General features: G+C 43.0%; 1 protein-coding gene across 4 annotated transcripts in view; it reads right to left on the reverse strand.

The window, feature by feature from the left end:
• Window positions 1-18,389, reverse strand: part of LOC131591460 (protein patched homolog 1-like) — a 213,093-nt gene that overhangs the window by 3,880 nt on the left and 190,824 nt on the right. The window contains exons 24-25 of one of the 4 annotated variants that reach the window (XM_058862185.1): window positions 15,725-15,973; window positions 498-2,699 (exon numbers count right to left, since the gene is read on the reverse strand). In XM_058862185.1, coding sequence (XP_058718168.1) covers window positions 2,550-2,699; window positions 15,725-15,973 — 399 coding nt within the window. In that variant the 3' untranslated portion in view covers window positions 498-2,549. Of the gene's footprint in view, window positions 1-497; window positions 2,700-14,030; window positions 14,815-15,724; window positions 15,974-18,389 lie in introns of those variants that run through there. The other 3 variants (XM_058862186.1, XM_058862184.1, XM_058862187.1) reach the window with 3 other exon arrangements.

Below are 18,389 nucleotides of genomic sequence, written 5' to 3' on the forward strand. Positions count from 1 at the left end.
CTCCACTGGGTCTTCCACTGGACCACAGCCTCCCCTGGGCATCCACACACTTTGGTGTGGGCACCTCCCCCATGGGCTGCAGGTGGATCTCTGCATCCCCTGTGGATCCCCATGGGCTACAAGGGGACAGCCTGCTTCACCATGGTCATTACCATGGCCTGCAGAGGAATATCAGCTCTGTCTCCTGGAGCATCTCCTCCCCCTCCTTCTTCACTGACCTTGGTGTCTCCATGTTGTTTCCCCCACATGTTTTCACCTCCTCCTCTTCTCTGGCTAGAAAAAAAAAACTGTGTCCCCACTTTGTTTTGATTTTCTTCTTAAATATGTTATCACAGAGGCATTACCAACTGTCCTGGTTTAGGGGAAATTTGGGAGAAAACCTCCAATGGGGTCCCCTCCAGGAAGCAAACTCACGTGGCCACTTCCCCTCCCCTCCCCCCCCCCCCCCCCCCCCCCACCAGTTTGGGAAGAGATTTCTCCAAGAGAAGTGGAAAAAAACCTGTTTATTTAACAGGCTGTGATAGATTGCACTAGAAAGCACTACCCAGCACAAAAATGAACAATACCAAATTACAAAACCTCTTGCCGCTCTGAAGAGATGACAAATTCAGAGGGTCTCCCTCCTGTGGGTGTTCGTTTTGTTATCAATCCCTCTGGCGTTGGAAAATGCCGCTGCCCAGGCTGGGCTCCCGGTAGTCCACGGGTGCAAGCTCCCGGTGCTCCCCCGAGTCCCCAGTCCAGAGCAGGTTCGAATCATTCCAAGAAAAGGGAAAGGAAAAAGTCCAGGAAGACCTCTCTGCTTCGGCTAGCTGGAAAGCAAAGGCGATCTCTCCCTCGTTGTCTGTCTGTGCTGTAGTCTAAACTCCATCCTGGAATGCGGGGGGAGCAAGTACAGTCCCTGATAACAGACTCGGTGCTTCTTCTCTACTCACTTTTACTCTCAGATGAAGTTTTAAAGATACAAAACCTATTTCTGGGCTAGGCAGATGAATGGGGATACAATTTAACATCACAGTCACCGCAGGACACCAACCTCTCTAATTGGCCCAGCCTTGGCCAGCGGCATGTCCATCTTCAGAGCCATCAGGGATTGGCTCTGCTGGACACAGAAGCCACCTCTGTGGCCCCCCTGCTACCAAAAACCAGGCCATGCAAAACCAACACAGGACCCCTGAGGGACACCACTGGTCACTGATGTCCACTGGGACTCTGAGCCATTGACCACTACCCTCTGGATCCGATTGTTCAACCAATTCCTTATCCACTGAACAGTCCACTCATCAAATCCATCTCCTTCCAATTTCTATTGCTAGCCTAAGGACAGATAATGATTTAAGTTTCAAAACATACAAATTCTTGGATGAACCAGCAGAATAGTTTTTCACAGGAACATATTTAATGCCTTGTTAAGTCAGCTTTGATCTCTATGAATCTGCGATAGCCACTGCAACTGCCCCTGGCAAAACAGAGTGCTTGGCCCAGGGACTCCTCCAACCTGGCAGCTTGCTGGGCAGATCTCCAAATACAGCACCACATCCCAAAAGCACAGGGGACACCCCACAATGCAACAACACACTAGGCAAGGTGGAGCTTTCCCCATCTCTCTCACTCAGCCCATCTCCCAGAGGGATTTACTCCTTGCTATGGACTTCATATTCTTTTGATGAATTTTATTCAATAAAGGACAATTTCTGAAGTAACTGTCACTTTTACACTTTCACTGTCATTGCCATGTGATGTTTTAGAAGATAGTGATCAGTGATCAGAGCACAGGGAAACAACTGAAAGTTGGCTTTCCTAAGGTTTAGGATCTTGACTATACTATTCGCCTGGGCTACATCCCTCAATATCATTAATTCCCCCAGGGCATGTTCACTGCAGCCCAGGCTACCTACTGATCTTGACCTCTCCAATTAGTTCCTCTGCATTGGTGTGCAAAAGGCCCAGTAATGCATCTCCTCTGGTTGGGCTTTCTATCACAGAATCACAGAACAGTTAGGGTTGGAAAAGACCTCTGGAGGTCATCCAGTCCAACCCCCCTGCCAAGGCAGGGTCACCCAGAGCAGGTGACACAGGAACATGTCCAGGTGGGTTTTGAATGTCTCTGGAGAGGGGGACTCCACGACCTCCCTGGGCCGCTGGTTCCACTGCTCTGCTACTCTCAATGTAAAGAAGTTCTCCCTCATGTTGAGGAGCCATATTCACATGTTACTTTAACACTTCCAGGGATGGTGACTCTACTACTTCCCTGGGCAGTCTGTTCCAATGCTTTACAACCCTTTCCATGAAGAATTTAGTATTGATTCCTGGGGAATGCCACTGACTACAGGCCTCCAACTGGATTCTACTCCTCTGATCATGACCCTCTGAGTTCTGCCATTCAGCCAGTTCATGATTAACCTCACCGTCCATTCATCTAACCCACATTCCCTGAGCTTACCTACGAGGATGTAATGTGAGACAGTGTCAAAAGCCTTGCTGAAGTTGAGGTAGACAACATCCACTGCTCCTCCCTTGTCGACCCATCCTGCCATGCCATGCCATCTGGCCTACCATGCCATCACCTGGATTAGGAAGTTATCCTCAATGCACTCCAAGATGCTCCTAGACTTCTTGCATCTTGCTGTGATGCTTTTCCAGTGGATGTCAGGGTGGTTGAAGTCCCCCAGCAGGATCAGAGCCTGCGATCGTGATGCTTCCTATAGTTGAAGCAAGAATGCTTCATCAACATCCTCCCCTTGATAATGTGGCCTGTAGTAAACACCAGACACAAGGTTTTGTTTGTTGGCTTGGCCTCTAATTTTCACCCATAAGCTCTCAACCTGTGTACTGCTCGTTGTCAAAAACAGCTCTGTGCAATTAATCAATTTTTTTCACATAGAGGGCAACCCCCTCCCCCCACCTCTCCTTCCTGAACATGAACCAGCGTGTGGCCAGGGGTCCAGGAAGGCAAATGGCATCCTGGCTTGTATCAGAAACAGTGTGGCTAGCAGGACTAGGGAAGCGATCATTCTCCTGTACTCAGCACTGTTGAGGCCACACCTCCAATACTCTCTTCAGTTCTGGGCCCCTCACTACAAGAAAGACATTGAGGTGCTGGAGCAAGTCTAGAGAAGGGCAACAAAGCTGGTGAAAGGTCTGGAGCACAAGTCTTATGAGGAGTGGCTGAAGGAACTGAGGGTGTTTAGTCTGGAGAAAAGGAGGCTCATTGAGATCTTATTGCTCTCTACAAATACCCAAAAGGAGGTTGTAGTGAGGTGGGCGTCAGTCTCCTCTCCCAGGTTACAAGTGACAGGACTAGAGGAAATGGCCTCAAGTTGCGCCAGGGAAGGTTTAGATTGGATAATAGGAAAAATTTATTCGTGGAAAGGGTTGTAAAGCATTGGAACAGACTGCCCAGGGAAGTGGTAGAGTCACCATCCCTGGAAGTGTTAAAGAATATGTGGATATGGCACTTGAGGACATGGCTTAGTGGTGCATGTGGTGGTGGTTCTAGGTCAGTGGTTGGACTTGATGAACTTAAAAGTCTTTTCCCACCTTAACAATTCTAGGATTCTATGATTCCTTGCCTGGCCATCCTGAGCAGTTTATAGCCATCGATTGCAGTGCTCTAATAATGCAATTCATCTCACCAAGTTTCAGTGATAGCGATCAGATTATAGCTTTCCAGCTGCACAGCGGCTTCCAGCTCCTCCTGTTTGTTGCCCATGCTGTGTGCATTGCTATAGCAACACTTCAGTTGGACTGTCAACTCTTTAGTCTTTTTGGAGGGTTGGGGAGCATTGCTCACTACTCTGGTAGATGTGCTCATTCACCCTGTTGCTTGTGAGCACATGAATTTTACAGCTTTGAACACCCCTCCACCCCCATCCCCCCAAGTTCCTTAGTTTAAAGCATGATTTACTAAGTCAACCAATCTGCCAACTAAGATTCTCCTGCCTCTTCTATATAGGTGGATCCCATCTGTCCCAAATAGATTGCATTCATTGAAGAACATCCTGTGATCATAGAAAGCAAAAACCCTGGCGACAACACTGGCCACCAAGCCAGGTGTTGATCTGCATGATGTGTCGACTTCTGCCTACACCCTTATCCCTGACTGGCAAGACAGAGGAGAAGATCACTTGGGCCCCTGTCCCCTTCGCTTGCACCCCCAGGGCTCTGAAGTCCTGTTTGATCTTGCCCAGACTATGCTTTACCATGTCATTGGTGCCCACGTGGAAGAGAAGTAGAGGATAGTAGTCTGTGCTTTTAGCCAGTTGTGTCAGCCTCTCTGTGACATCCTGTATCTTGGCTCCTGACAAGCAGCAAACTTCCCTAGACTGTATATCAGGTCAGCTGAAGCGTGTGCCTCGGTACCTCTCAGCAGATTCACCTGCTACTATCACTCACCGCTTTCTTTTGCAGATTTTAGTGTGTACAACTGGTGCAGTTTCTCCCTGTGAGAGTTGTCCATTGGCTCCACCCACTGCCAAGACTTTGTATCTGTTGCTGGTTAGTACATACAAGGAAATAGGGGGGAGTGATAGATATCCTGATGACACAAGTCACCAGAGACCATGGCACCTTCGTCTCCAAGGTGCTGTCAGCTTGCTGTTGATGCTCTTTGTCTGGTAGTCCTTGGAGGTCAGTGCCACGGGGCCCTAGTATTTCTTCTTGCAAAGTCTCGAATAATTATCTATTTCTTGTTCCCCCTCCCTAATACAGTGTAGCCTGCTGACTTCCTCCTTCAGCTCCTCCACCAGCTGCCTGAGTGACTCCACCTGAACACACTTTGCACAGGTGGAGCTTGCACCCTCCTCCATTCAGAAGTGTGGGGTACAGAATTTACAGCCCTCCACTTGGACAGCAGCTTCCCTGACAGGAAGCTCTGTCTGGGTGGCCACTTCCATTCATCCCAGGCTAGCTGGAGTAGGTAGATGGTCCCTGGCTGCTGCAGAACACAGCCCTCACCAGGTCTCTGCCACCATGCTTCCAACAATCCCAAAGCGCTGCCTAATAAGCCCTTCTAATCCTCTGGAGTCCTCAAGCTGCCAGGTATGTTTGCATAGCCAACAGCTAGTTGGGGTGACCATCAGGGCCACAGCCTATGCCTGTGGGTGAGCAGATCAGGCAGCAGCCCAACAACTGGTAGTGTTGCCCTTCTCAGGTGCCCTTCCATGCAAACTACGGCACTGCTTCTCTCAAATGACACTCCCTGTTTACATGCCCTGCTTGCATCGCTCCTGGTTGCTGGAGCTCCCTAGGGGCTGGTTATATGTGGCTTCACAAGGTTTGAACTGGCCATGGGGACAGCTGGCACCACCCAGCATCTACATGTTGTAGATGAGGTACAGAGTTGGTTGTATATAGCACTGCTAGCTAGTATGCTATGTAGTTGGGCATAGTATAGTGCTGCTAGGTTTGAAGTAGAAAAAGTTGCAAAAACATTCATCTTGAGTGAAATAGGAATGTAAAAAAGAAGCACACGACTTAGCAGTGTTACTTTATACTGGTCCTGTTGAATACACTGGCAACTTTCCATCAGTTGAGTGCCTACTGTGTATATGTGATAGTGTGGATCCTCAGACCTGTGAGGAGAAATGCACTGTATCAGTGAACACTTCTGTGTAAAGTGACAGAAAGACCTGATCCACTAGTAAATGCTACCGTGGATGTGACTGTGTGCATGAGCAAAAGTTGCAAGTCCTTGGCCTGTTCCAAATGTATTCAGGAAAACCTGAATCAGTATTGGCTAGTTTTACAACAAAGTTCTCATGACAGTCATGGAAACTATGCCCTCGTGAGAATGACAAGAAAAGCCCTATAATTTTTACACCTGAGGTACTTTTACTATAAAATGAATTCTTTGCGTGTGGAAACAAGCAAACTGAGAAAGAAATGAAAAGCCTGATGATTGAAGCATGCATCGTTTCCAAAATTATTACTATGGCTCTGACTCTGTAATCAATGCTTACTCTGGTCATGTGACTTCAGCAGCAGCTATATGGTATGACTGCATGATCAGACCTTGTCCTGAAATCTAGCCTACTATAGAGATACGTTAATGGACTGTAAATTGAAGTAATTAGCTGGTGAAAAACTGCATACTAAGAGAGAGGCTGTTTGAAAGACTGTACATGTCTCTCTAATGAAATGGATTTCATTGTTTTACAGGCATTTTTAACTGCTGTAGGAGACAAGAACCGTAGGGCTGTCCTTGCATTGGAACATATGTTTGCACCAGTGTTGGATGGAGCTGTGTCTACTCTCTTTGGAGTGTTAATGCTTGCAGGATCAGAGTTTGATTTTATTGCCAGGTAAAGCATTTGTGTGTCTTGACTTTTTTTTTAAAATAAAAATACTTTTGCTTTTAATATTTAGACATTTCAGCGTATCTGTCATTTTATTACTGTGTATGGTGTGTCAAGCATGCTCTTACAGCATGGTCCTGTTTTCCCAAGGAATTCTATTAATTCCTTGTCACATGCTGGACACAGTAGTATTTTCATTGCTGCTATTAAAATCTGTTCAAGGAAAATCTGACTCCCAGCATGAAAGGAAACAAAAATGGCCCTCTTTAGCAAAGTTTTCTACTTCTGAAATTAAGTCAGTTTAAAGCAGCTGGTATTGTCCAATATTAGCTGGTTCTTGCCTTTAACCTTCCAGATATAGGTCAGGTCTTCCAGATTTTTCATATGCACAATAATTTGCCTGGAAAGGACACATGAAGTCAGCCCTCTCTGGGCCTTCTCTTGCTATCTTTATATGAGGATTGCAGCAACTTATAAATGGGTGAGGGGAAAAGCCCTGTTTGGGAGCTAGGGAACTATAAGTATGAACACAGAACTTCATGTTAAAATTCTGTAAAGCGAAATCCAAAGGCTCTTCTGTTTAGAACTACAAGCACAGTTTCTTGTGAATTTACTTAAGACTGTGGTTTTGTCAAGCATAAGAGGAGAGCAAATTTTTGAGAAGTACAATGAAACAGAACCTAAGCCGTTCCAAGCAAACAGTGGAGCTCTGCAAAATCACCAATCTTAGAAGTAACACAGATTCTTTGTGGCAAACTGCAGCACAACAAAATCCCCAATTAAATCATAGCCCTAAAACAGAACTGAGGTAGAACTGGGCCAAATGAAAATGCTTTGAAAGATGACTCAATTGCTTAGGTAAACATAAACTGGATAGGGAATCAGACTTAGCTGACATCCATTTGACAACAACTACAACAAAACATCAGAAGCAGGAAATGAGAGAAAGACTATTAAATCTCATCAGGATTTTTTTGTTTATGTATGTAAGAGATTTCACAGAATCATTTAAGTTGGAAAAGACCTCCAAGATCGAGTCCAACCTTTGATCGATCACCATCTTGTCAACCAGACCAGAACACTGAATGCCATGTCCAGTCATTCCTTGGACACCTCCAGGGATGGGGACTCCACTCCCTCCCTGGGCAGCCCGTTCCAATGCTAACAACCCTTTCCATGAAGAAATTCTTCTTGATGTCCAACCTGAACTTCCCCTGGTGCAGCTTGAGGCTTTGTCCTCTTGTCCTGTCACTTGGTACCTGGGAGAAGAGACCACCCCCCACTTGGCTACAACCTCCTGTCAGGGATTTGTAGAGAGCAAGAAGGTCTCCCCTGAGCCTCCTTTTCTCCAGACTAAAGACCCCCACTCCCTCAGCTGCTCAGATTTGCAGAAAACAGGGCTTACACTTAGGTCTAAATACATTAAACCTACATGGGGATTATTGCTATACAGATATTGCATGCCCTGAAATAGAAATTTTTTTTTAAGATCAGTATATTTTATTGTCACCCTAAAAACTAAGCCTTCTGATCTTGTTTTCATAGTTTTAGTTACTTTTCCAGGAAAGTAACTGTAAACATAAGTGTTTACACATTCCTTCTAAGAAGCGTCCTTTGATGGACGTTTCACATGACCAGTGTGATTGGGAAGGTAGTAACTTAGTTATCCAATCCCCGGTCATTGTCAAGAATCTATAAATACTAGAGTCAGAAAATAAAGTTACTTCTTTTCCTGTCATACTACTGAGATGTGTTCGTGTGAATCATTCCGTGTCCTTTAGCGACATTTTATTTTATTTTATTTTATTTTATTTTATTTTATTTTATTTTATGTGAAGAAATAAGGTAAGATTATTATTTTAGGACCTATCTTGTAAGGGATAAACACACTGACATATAGGTTGCTCTTAGATTTAGCCTAAATTTTCAGGGATATATGTGCTGTGCTACTTTCCTACTTAACAGATAAAAGATTTGGCAAACGTTTTTGTATCATGGCAAATGGGAAACTATAGCAGCCCTTCATTCAAAATTTGGACTGGATATTCTCTTAGTATATAAAATGAGCATTTCACCTTTTCAGCTTCTTTTATTTTACTTTTTTGCCCATCAGTTTCTTGTTTTCTATCACAATCTGACTTTAGTTTTCATTGTTTAGAAAATAAAATAAAATATCAGAGACTGAGCATTGTTATAGTGGGTGAAGATGACCCCAAACTTCCATGAGGGACAGATTAGTCCAACAGTGTAGAATATTAAGTAAATTAACAGAAAATATATATACCAACTGATGAGAGCTATAATGTTCTTGGTTATCTTAATGTTAGATGTTCGGAGTAGCACCTTTTTGTGATGTTGTCTGGAAGACAATTTCCCAGCACAAATGGATTATTGGTATGTATGGGATAATTGGGCATTTGACCACCATAAAGATGATGGTTGAAAACAAGTACGAAAACCGAGGAAGAACTTTAACTGCAGCAATTGTGAATAATTTAACCGAGGCACCTGCAGAGATGGTCTCTGCACCACCTTATACTCCTTCCTTTGTACTGCTTGTTGCTTGCCCCCCAATTGCTGTTGCTGTTCCCACTGCTTCTGCTGAGCTTTCCCCCGTGGTTTCTAATATTATCCCTCATCCTCTTGCAACAGAGCTAGTGGTGGGGATGGGGGTGTGTATGGATGTGTGAAACGTTCCTCCCCCACCTTCAGTGTTACATGTATATATACATCCATCACCCCTGGAACCCCGGGGATTTGGTTACGTGAGGAAATCAAATGTCCAGGTTAAGGGAAGGTACAGGTTGATGTGCATCATTATTTTCTGATATTTGTTCAGGATATGATCCATCCTGGGCCGATGTTGATTTGATGTTGATGGAGTTGTTCCATCCAGACGAGCAGGATAAGATAGTTGTAAACAATGTGGAATTAACCCTACAGGCAGGGGGAAGTCAGACTGCCTGCCCTCAGGTTGATCCTGATTTGGCTTGTAATAATCAAACAGATAATTGCCAAACAGTGGCTGCAGATCTGATAAACGCAATTAGAGCTTGTGAGGAGATAAGAATAAATTGAACTGAAGTACAGGAATGTAGACAGAGGCCAGAGGAACACCCCAGCAACTACTGGGGAAGATTGCAACAGGCTTTGTTGACCTACGGGGGGGAATGACTCTCCAGAATTTTAATAATGAATTAGCAGTAAGTGTGTTTGCGGCCCAAGCCACCTCTGACATCTGCAGCTATTTTAAGAATCACATGTTGGGGTGGAAAGGAAAAAATTTGAAAGATATTATATTGCCTGGAGATTCTAGACTTGTACAATATGTAAACGATTTGTTTCTTGACAGCAAGGCATGCAAAAATTGTTTGAAAGATACTATTTGTCTATGTACTGCTTTAGCAGAAAAAATGGCCCCCGTGCATCTCTTTCTAAGCTTCAGTTGTGTCATCAGGAAGTAAAATATTTAGGATTTATATTGACAAAAGGAGAGAGATTAGCAGACCCAGAATGGGTCCGGGCTATTGTAGAAATACCTAGACCAGTAACAAAGAAACAATTGTGAAGATTTTTTAGGCACAGTAGGATATTGCAGACTCTAGTTACCGGGGCTAAAGGAGTTAAGTAAACAATTGTCAGAAGCTACCAAGGCAGAGGAAGTGGAGCCTATATGTTTTCTTCCAGAGGAAGAAAATACTATCCATGCTATAAAAGGAGCTTTAGTTTCTGCTCTGGCACTCCAAGCCCTTTGTGCATGAGAACAAAGGAGTAGCCAGCAGAGTCCTGTGAGAGACTGGGAAAATTGATGTCTCAAGACATTTTGGGGTGCATATATGTGGGGGAAGGGATGGGTCGAGCCTTGCCTTGGTGAGGCGATACACTGCCCTGTACATCCCCCACCCCCCTAGAGCTGGTATCCCAGGCTGCCAATCACTGGCACAATGGAGGCCATGCTCTACACCTGCCTCTGGAGCCCCTAACCCAGTTCCTGAGTGGCCACATGATCACAAGTCCCATCTGGGAGAAGGGCCCAGGAAGGCCAAGGGGTATTTAAAGCTGAACACAAGGCAAGAATACGTCTTGACCCTACCTCCTCTTGGAATTTCTATCCGAACACCACTGGAATCTGGGAGTTGAGAGCTATATGTGTGATTTCTATATCTTTTCTGTCTTCTTCTCTTTCTTCTTCTTATAATTCCCTCTTCTTGGAATTTTTGAGTAACTTAAAATCAAACGAGCTTAGAGTTTGCCAAGTTAAATTGGCCAAGTTAATACTTTAAGAAGTGTTTCATATTGATCGAATGCTGCTCTAAACCTTTTGCCGACATTTCTTTGATTTTTTAAAGTTTCCAGTAAAGTTCTTTTTGTTGTTTTGACCTCTTGAGAATATCTTGTCGGTATTTCTCCCATGCGTCTAACTGGGAGTACATGAACAACCGTAAGCCCTTTTAAATGTCTTGTCGAGTGAGGTTGTTTGGGGCCTTACACATCCTTACTCAAAAGCTAGGTCCACACTGCTGCTCTGTGGCTTATTACTCAACTGAACAGGATCCTGTAGCAGCAGGGAATAATTCCCGTGTCAACATGACAGCAATAACAGCAACTATCATGAAGAGGAGCAAACCATTGGTTCTGGGTCACCCAACCACTGTGCGTCCCCCATGTGAAATAGAACTGATTCTTAAAACACATGCTACACAAACATCATCCCCACAAAGAGCACATCGTTATGAATTAAAAATTTTAAAAGCAGACAATATTACATTGAAAAGATACATTGTTTTGAATTCGGCAATTTTATTGCCTCTTCCCTCCGATGGTGAGTTGCATCATGATTATGCTGAGGTAGTGTTTCACTCCAGCCAACTATGAGAAGATCTGTGAGATCACCCTCTAGAGAACTTGAATCTAACCTTGTTCACCAATGGATCTTCATACTACAGGAACGAAAAATGACACACAGACTATGCAGTGGTGAGAAACTTAGAGATACTTGAAACAGAACCTCTGCAATCCTTGGTGAGTTCCCAAGGAGCTGGATACACTGAATTAACAGCATGTCCCTGATGGGGACATAATCAATGAGTGACTATTTATGCTGATTCTAAATACACTTTTGGAGAGTGTCATGCAGCATCTGTGCTATGGAAAGAATGAGAGTTCATTACCTCGGCAGAAAAGAATATTTCTAGTGGAATTGAAATCTGAATGCTATTGGAAGCTATTAAACGTACAAGGGAAATTGCTTTGGTGCACTGTCCAGCTCATACCAAAGGCTCCAATGAAATGGAAAGAAATAATAAAATTACTCAAACTTGTAGTCAGATAGGTTTAAAAAGGCCTGAAGTTTAGGAATAGTACTATAGGATATCAGGATATTGGAAATACACACACCCCTCCCCCCTCCCCCCACCTCTAAAGTTGTCATCAACACAGTGTTTGGCAGACAATTATACCCAGGACCTTTGTCTCTGCTCGGAACAGCTGTTGGAGAAGATGAAACAGGGAAACCTTATAAATATGATTGTTTAGGAAAAGATTCTGAAAATATGAAACCTATAATCGAAATAGAAATGAAAACTAGCTTTGAGCTATAGGATACTGAGTGTTAGTTACTATATAACCAAAGAACAATAGCCTAGCCAGCTGAAGGAGAATCCCTGTTGATTGAACAATACCCTTCTGCTGACAGTGAATCCGAAGGTCGAAGCAGCAAGAGAAGAATTTGAAGAGTAGCTTTTAGAGTTTAAAATGTAACACTGTATGGTAATGTAGTAGTTCTTATAGGCTATATGTAAATTCTATAGAATGTGTGTCATGTACTGGTTGGTTACTGGGAATTAGAATATTCACCATATAAAAAGATATAATGTATTGTAACACGAACTTCGTACTCTTAACCGCTCTTAACCTCGCTTAACCTCTTTTAATCTCTCTTAACTTCCCCACTTCCTCCTCTTGCCCCTCTCTCTCTACCTCCTCTTTCCACTCTCTCTCCCTCTTTGAGCACGTTTACGCTGTGGCTGGCAGTGTAAACGGATCTCTTCCACCTTCTACCTAAATAATAAACTGCTTATCCCCGGAGCAGCCTGGCTTGGAGAAGTCTCCCACCGTGAGCCCGTTTTACTCCTACAGACAGCCTCTTAGATGGAGATGAATGGGTTATCAAATTTACATGGAAATACAAAAACATCTACAAGAAAATAAAGCACAAGCCCAATGGCTTCAACCAATACCAGCAGGAATGCAAGTACATGATATCCAGTCTGAAGATACAGTAATGATAAAAGTCCACTCTCGCAAAGCAAAATTGGACCATAAATGGGACAGTCCATATACTGTGCTACTAACTTCTTATTTTGTTGTAAAAGTTACAGGGAAAAACAGTTAGATTCATCATGCACATGTTAAATGAATTTCTAAAGAATATAATTTAAATTAATGACTGGCAGCACTGAAGAACCCCATTGGTCTTGCAGTTTGTTCAGCTTTGGTTATTTTGTTATAGTTGCATTTCATGTCATCACAGAAGATGTTCTAATAATTGTTTTAAGGTAATTGGGAATAACATTGATAGGGTTTGAGTATGGGAAGTATATGTATGGAAGCTGCCTCCAGACACATAAACTGGTGCGAGAATGCAAGGTTTTGACAATTTGAGAATAACATCCAGATGAAATACATTCATTGTGCTCAGCCTGTTTAGCCCTAATTGTATAGCCTTTATTTTGATTATTTGTGGGAGCTTGTGATATTGATACTCTTGACATTCCTTGGATCCTTTTTTAGTAATACTTTGTATATCCGGAATGGGTGGCCAAATAATAGGCCAATCTCAGAATAACATATTTTCTGGGTTTCTTCCATTGTTTGACACTTTTTATGAATAGTACAACATCTAACTCTTATCTGGCTATTACTTCCATACAAGCAATATCAGACCAACTAAAATGGTGTTTCAAAGCTGAATGCCTTTATATTTATTGTTAGTAAGTCAAGGGAGTGCTTGTGCAGCTATTAATCTTGATGTTTCTATGTTAATAACAGAGGCAAGATATTAACAAATGCTAACTGTTCATTCATTAGTCTCCCATTTACAGCCAGGCACCCCAAAAGATTGGTAGGAAACACTGTTCAGCAATTGGGGAATTAATAATTTGTTATCAAGCCTATTAGCCACCCCTATTAAGATTTTACTTCCTGTAGTTGTTATGCTCTTATTGTTCTGTTGTGTTTTTCAACATGTTCAGACATTGAAGAAACTTAAGAACATGCAAGGAAGGGTATAGACACACCCTTCTTGATGACCCCTTATAAAGCAATGTCATGGGGTAGCTTTACATTTAAGGTAGTTTTGAGAGCTAAGGAAGTTGAAACTGCTGGTGGCTGATGGGAGTTACTAGTTTAAAACCTCGACAAGCAAGTATGCCTATAAAAACAAAAGAGGGGACTGTTGTGCATCTTGCTATACTACTTATAAAGAACTTGTTAAGCATAACTTGCTTAGCATTAGTAGCTAAATTTTCTGAAGCCTTAGTCTGCAAGCCCAGATACCCGAACTTTTACCTAGTTTAGTAAGAGGCCACAGAGCCAGTTCACAATGAAAGATAAGGAAGCAAGGAAGGCCATTACCCCTTCATCAGAAGCTGCAACCTCACAGATAAGAGAAATGGCCTGCCTAGACACAATTAAGATAACCAATGAAGAACAAAAAGACCCCAGACCTAAACATTATTATTGGACCAAACTGTCACCTGAGGGCTAGGAAACTTATACCCTTAAGGGTATAATAGCCCAGGTATTTCTTTGTTCAGGGTCCCTCTCTGAAGGCACCCAGTTTGAGCTGTTTCTAGCACTGTACCACTCAAATAAATTACCTTTCCAGATTTAAAGCTAAATCTGCTACAGGATGCCTAGGGTAGACAAACATCATTAACAACATCATTAACCAAGATAGGCAAATCTGCTGTCTACAGGAGACAGATCTACCTTACTCTGAGTTGTTGTCAGGTATACTTTCTTCACATTCAAGATCTTGCAGTTCTATAACTTGCACTTTAGAATTTCTTCTTTCATACCACACATCAAAAGGCACATGAGGGTCCTCAAATGGCCCAGAGTCAGATTCATAGTATCCCTTGTAGGGTGGAAAGCTCCCTCCCCAGGAGTTGTGGTTGTGTATGATAGAGTGGACAGCAACAGTCACTGAAGCTGAGGCAGTCACAGTAGTAATAGGCTGACAGTAGACTGGTTCTGAGCCACTCATGGCATCAAACACTGGTCTTTTTATGTTATAAGAAAAAGCCTTGTGACCCAAGCAATCCCTATTGTTAGGTCCTGTATGCTGTTCAGCAGAAATTTCAAAACTGTCACTGCAATGGCAATAAGGAGGTGACTTCAGCCCTTCCCTTGTTTCCCATTTTGGTTGTCTGCCCTGATGCTGTGAATGTTGAATGCCAGCCTCTGGATTCAACTGAATCCTGGGACTTGACTGATACCTTGTCTCTGGCTGAACCACCTGAAAGGGAGACACATAGTTATGCCTCTGACAAAACAAGGCAAACATATGCTATGCTTCCAACATACTGCTTCATCTTTTCAAAGGGATGGATAGCAAGCACTTGATCTTAACTCTTTCAATAAGCAGAACTGCAGGCATTCATAAAAGGCTCCACGCAGCATACATACACACTAAGTTACTGGTGTACTTTGTACAGACAGTAGGCATCTGTTTCTGGATTTCTTTAAAAAGCATGAAGCACAGGAGCCACATCAATCAATAAACTGTGTCCGACTTCAAATGTGACTGTGCTTGTACCTACTGCCTCTGATGAACAAAAAGAGATTGACACTGCAATTCAACATGCAACATCATGGGGAGCAGGAAATGGAACTTTTTGCACTTTCTTTTGAAATTGCAGTTATGTCAACTCATTAGCAAGATGGAACAGATACAAGATTTGACATAACCCTGAAACTTTTTTTTTTCCTGGGCTCTATAAGTCTTTCTCCCCAAGTGAGCTGTCCAGAGAAGAGGTATATGAGATGGTGACACACATGGGACTGTGTGGAAGAGGTTTGGATATTTTAAACTTCTTCCCACTTTCTGTCCTGGAGGTCACCCACAGCAGTCATTGAATAAACTAAAATTTCTCTTTTGTGTCTGGTGCTAATATGATACAACAGCAATTACATATGCTGAAGACCTCAGATTTGGTGCCATAATTTTACCCCCAGCTTGATTCTAAAGGAAAGCCTTCACATCCTGTCTACAAGTGCTCCATAATTTGGCACAGTCACAAAGCATAATCAGCCAGCAACATGAAAGAAATATTATAGCTGTCTCTCAAAAATAGATTCAAATTCAAAAACCCCAAACAAACAAAATTATTTTTGCCCTCCCTCCACTCAATATGTGAGCTACTTACAGTGGATCTTGCAAAGACAGGATTCTCAGTGGCTTCTATTATTACTTGATGGACTGGTGCCAGAGAGCTGTGAATAGCCTCATACTCATGGAGCTCTTTACTGATGCCTGTATTTTGAGAGCTGTGCTCAGAATCAGAGGAATCCGACCCATTATTTGTGTGCCCAAGTGGCAGTGCAAACCTCATAATGCTGGGAGGTGGCTCAGAAGATGGAGTAGATAGTTTGTTTTGTCTACTGGCTGGAGAAACCTGATAATGACAGTGATAATTATAATTACAAGTATTCAGTATCATTCAATTAGCATTACCCTTATTATTATTAGCACTTAATAGAAAAATTCTTTGGCCAAATACATCTTTTCATGCCATGAGAACATGAGCACTAGTTTTCTGATCAACACCTGTATTACAATAAAAAAAATGCATGAAAGAAAAAGAAACATAATCTCCGTCTCAGGAGATGTATGCAAATAGGATTATACATATTTATCTATGTATCATTGTCTCAGCAAGTGCATATCTGTACATAAACATGCACACTTACACTTAAAAATATAGAAAGAATTCCTGGACTTTCCTTCCTCTTCAGCATACATTAATCATAGAATCATTGAATGGTTTGTGTTCAAAGGGACCATTAAGATCATCTAGTTCAAACCCCCTTGCCATGCGCAGGGACACCTTCCACTAGAGCAGGTTGCTTAGGCCCCCATCCAACCTGTCCTTGAACACTTCCAGGGGTGGTGTAGCCGCAGCTTCTCTGGGCAACCTGTGCCAGTGCCTCACCACCCTCACAGTAGCGAATTTCTTCCTAACATTTAATCTAAACCTACCCTCCTTCATCTTAAGGCCATTCCCCCATGTCCTATCACTACATGTCCTTGAAAATAGTCCCTCTCCATCTCACTTGTAGGCCCCTTTAGGTACTAGGAGGGTCCTCTAAGATCCCCTCTAGAGCCTTCTCTTCTCCTGGCTAAACAGCCCCAGCTTTCTCAGCTTGTCTTCATAGGAGAGGCATTCCAGCCTTCTGACCATCTTTGTGGCTCTAAGACACATGATTTCATAAATAATCTCAAATTTGTATATATAATATGGTTCAGTGTCTAGATGCAAAGAGAAATGGATACAAATACTTGCAATATATACACATATATGTATATATTGTTTGAATAAGGGACAGGCCATGTATATACCTAGGAATATAAGAGATTATGCACTTTTGTCAAAACTGTTTTATTTAAAAACTCTTATTTTACTTGACCACAGCAACCCTGATACAACTGAGTTCGAAATCTCTGTTGACAGGAGGAAAAGTGCCAGCAAAACTTCAACCCTGGATATGAGGAGAGCAGACTTCAGGCTGCTCAGGGAATTGGTAAGTAAGGTCCCCTGGGAAAATGCCTTTTCATGTGCTGGGGTTCATCATTGCTGGTCACTTTTTAAGTTCCACATCCAAAAGGCACAGGAGCAGCCAATTCCTAAATGTCAGAAGTCACACAGGCTAGGCAGAAGGCCAGCTTGGCTGAACAGGGATCGTCTCTTGGAAATAATGCAAAAAAGGAAGGTGTATGGCCGGTGGAAGCAAGGTCAGTTGACATGGGAGATGCTGCTGCCACTGCAGGGAGAAAATTCATGCATTCAAAACTCAGTTGGAGTTGGAGGTGCCAGTAATGTAGGGGATAATAGAAAGAGTTTTTTAAAATACATTAATAGCAAAAGGCGGTGCAGAAATGACATTGGTCCATTCCAGGATGAGGATGGCCGCCTCACAAACAGGGACATGGACAATGCAGAGAAGTTTAATGCTTTCTTTGCTTCTGTCTTCAACATGGATGATGGACTAAAGGGGGTCCCAGTGCCCTGAGCTGGAGGACTATGGCTGTGAGAATGATAAACTCCCAGTTGACCCTGAACTTGTGCAGGATCTGCTGCTCCAGCTCAGTACCTATACATCTCTAGGGCCTGAAGGGATTCATCTGAGAAGACTTAAAAGAGCTGGCTGATGTCATCATGAGGCCTCTCTCAATGATTTTTGAACAATCTTAGGGATTTGGAGAGTTCCTGGCTGTCTGGAAGCTGGCAAACATTGTCCTGATTGTCACAAAGGGCAAAAAGTATGACTCCAGAAACTTCAGGCCTGTCAGTCTCACTTCAGTGCCTGGTAAAGTTATGGAGAAGATTATTCTGGGAGGCATTGAAAAATACCTAAAGGACAATGCAGTCACTGTTTACAGCCAGCACAGCTTCATGAGGAGAAAGTCCTGATTGTCAAACCTGGTTGACCTTTTATGACAAGGTAACCCACTTGGTTGATCAAGGGAAGCCAGGTGATGTCATCTTTTTGGATTTCACTAAAGCTTTCAATACTGTCTCTCCTAGGACCCTTTTGGACAAAATGTTCAGCACACAGCTGAATAAACATGTCATGCGATGGTGTCCTGGTTAACCAAAAATATTATTGTATTTCATATCTATCTATGCCCAAAAAAGGTTGCTGTCTCTTTAAGACCGCAGCCAGAAACGGGGCTGGACAGCATGCCATAGTTCCTCTTAAAAGTTGGAGCACTACAGCCGACCTCTTCCTGGCCTTGTGGTCTTTGAATCGGGCAGAGTATCTCTCTTGTTTTTTCCCATAGAGCTGAGGAAGTGCGGGCAGAGGCTTCCA

The sequence above is a fragment of the Poecile atricapillus genome, chromosome W (genome assembly GCF_030490865.1).
Source record: "Poecile atricapillus isolate bPoeAtr1 chromosome W, bPoeAtr1.hap1, whole genome shotgun sequence".
Lineage (NCBI taxonomy): Eukaryota > Metazoa > Chordata > Aves > Passeriformes > Paridae > Poecile > Poecile atricapillus.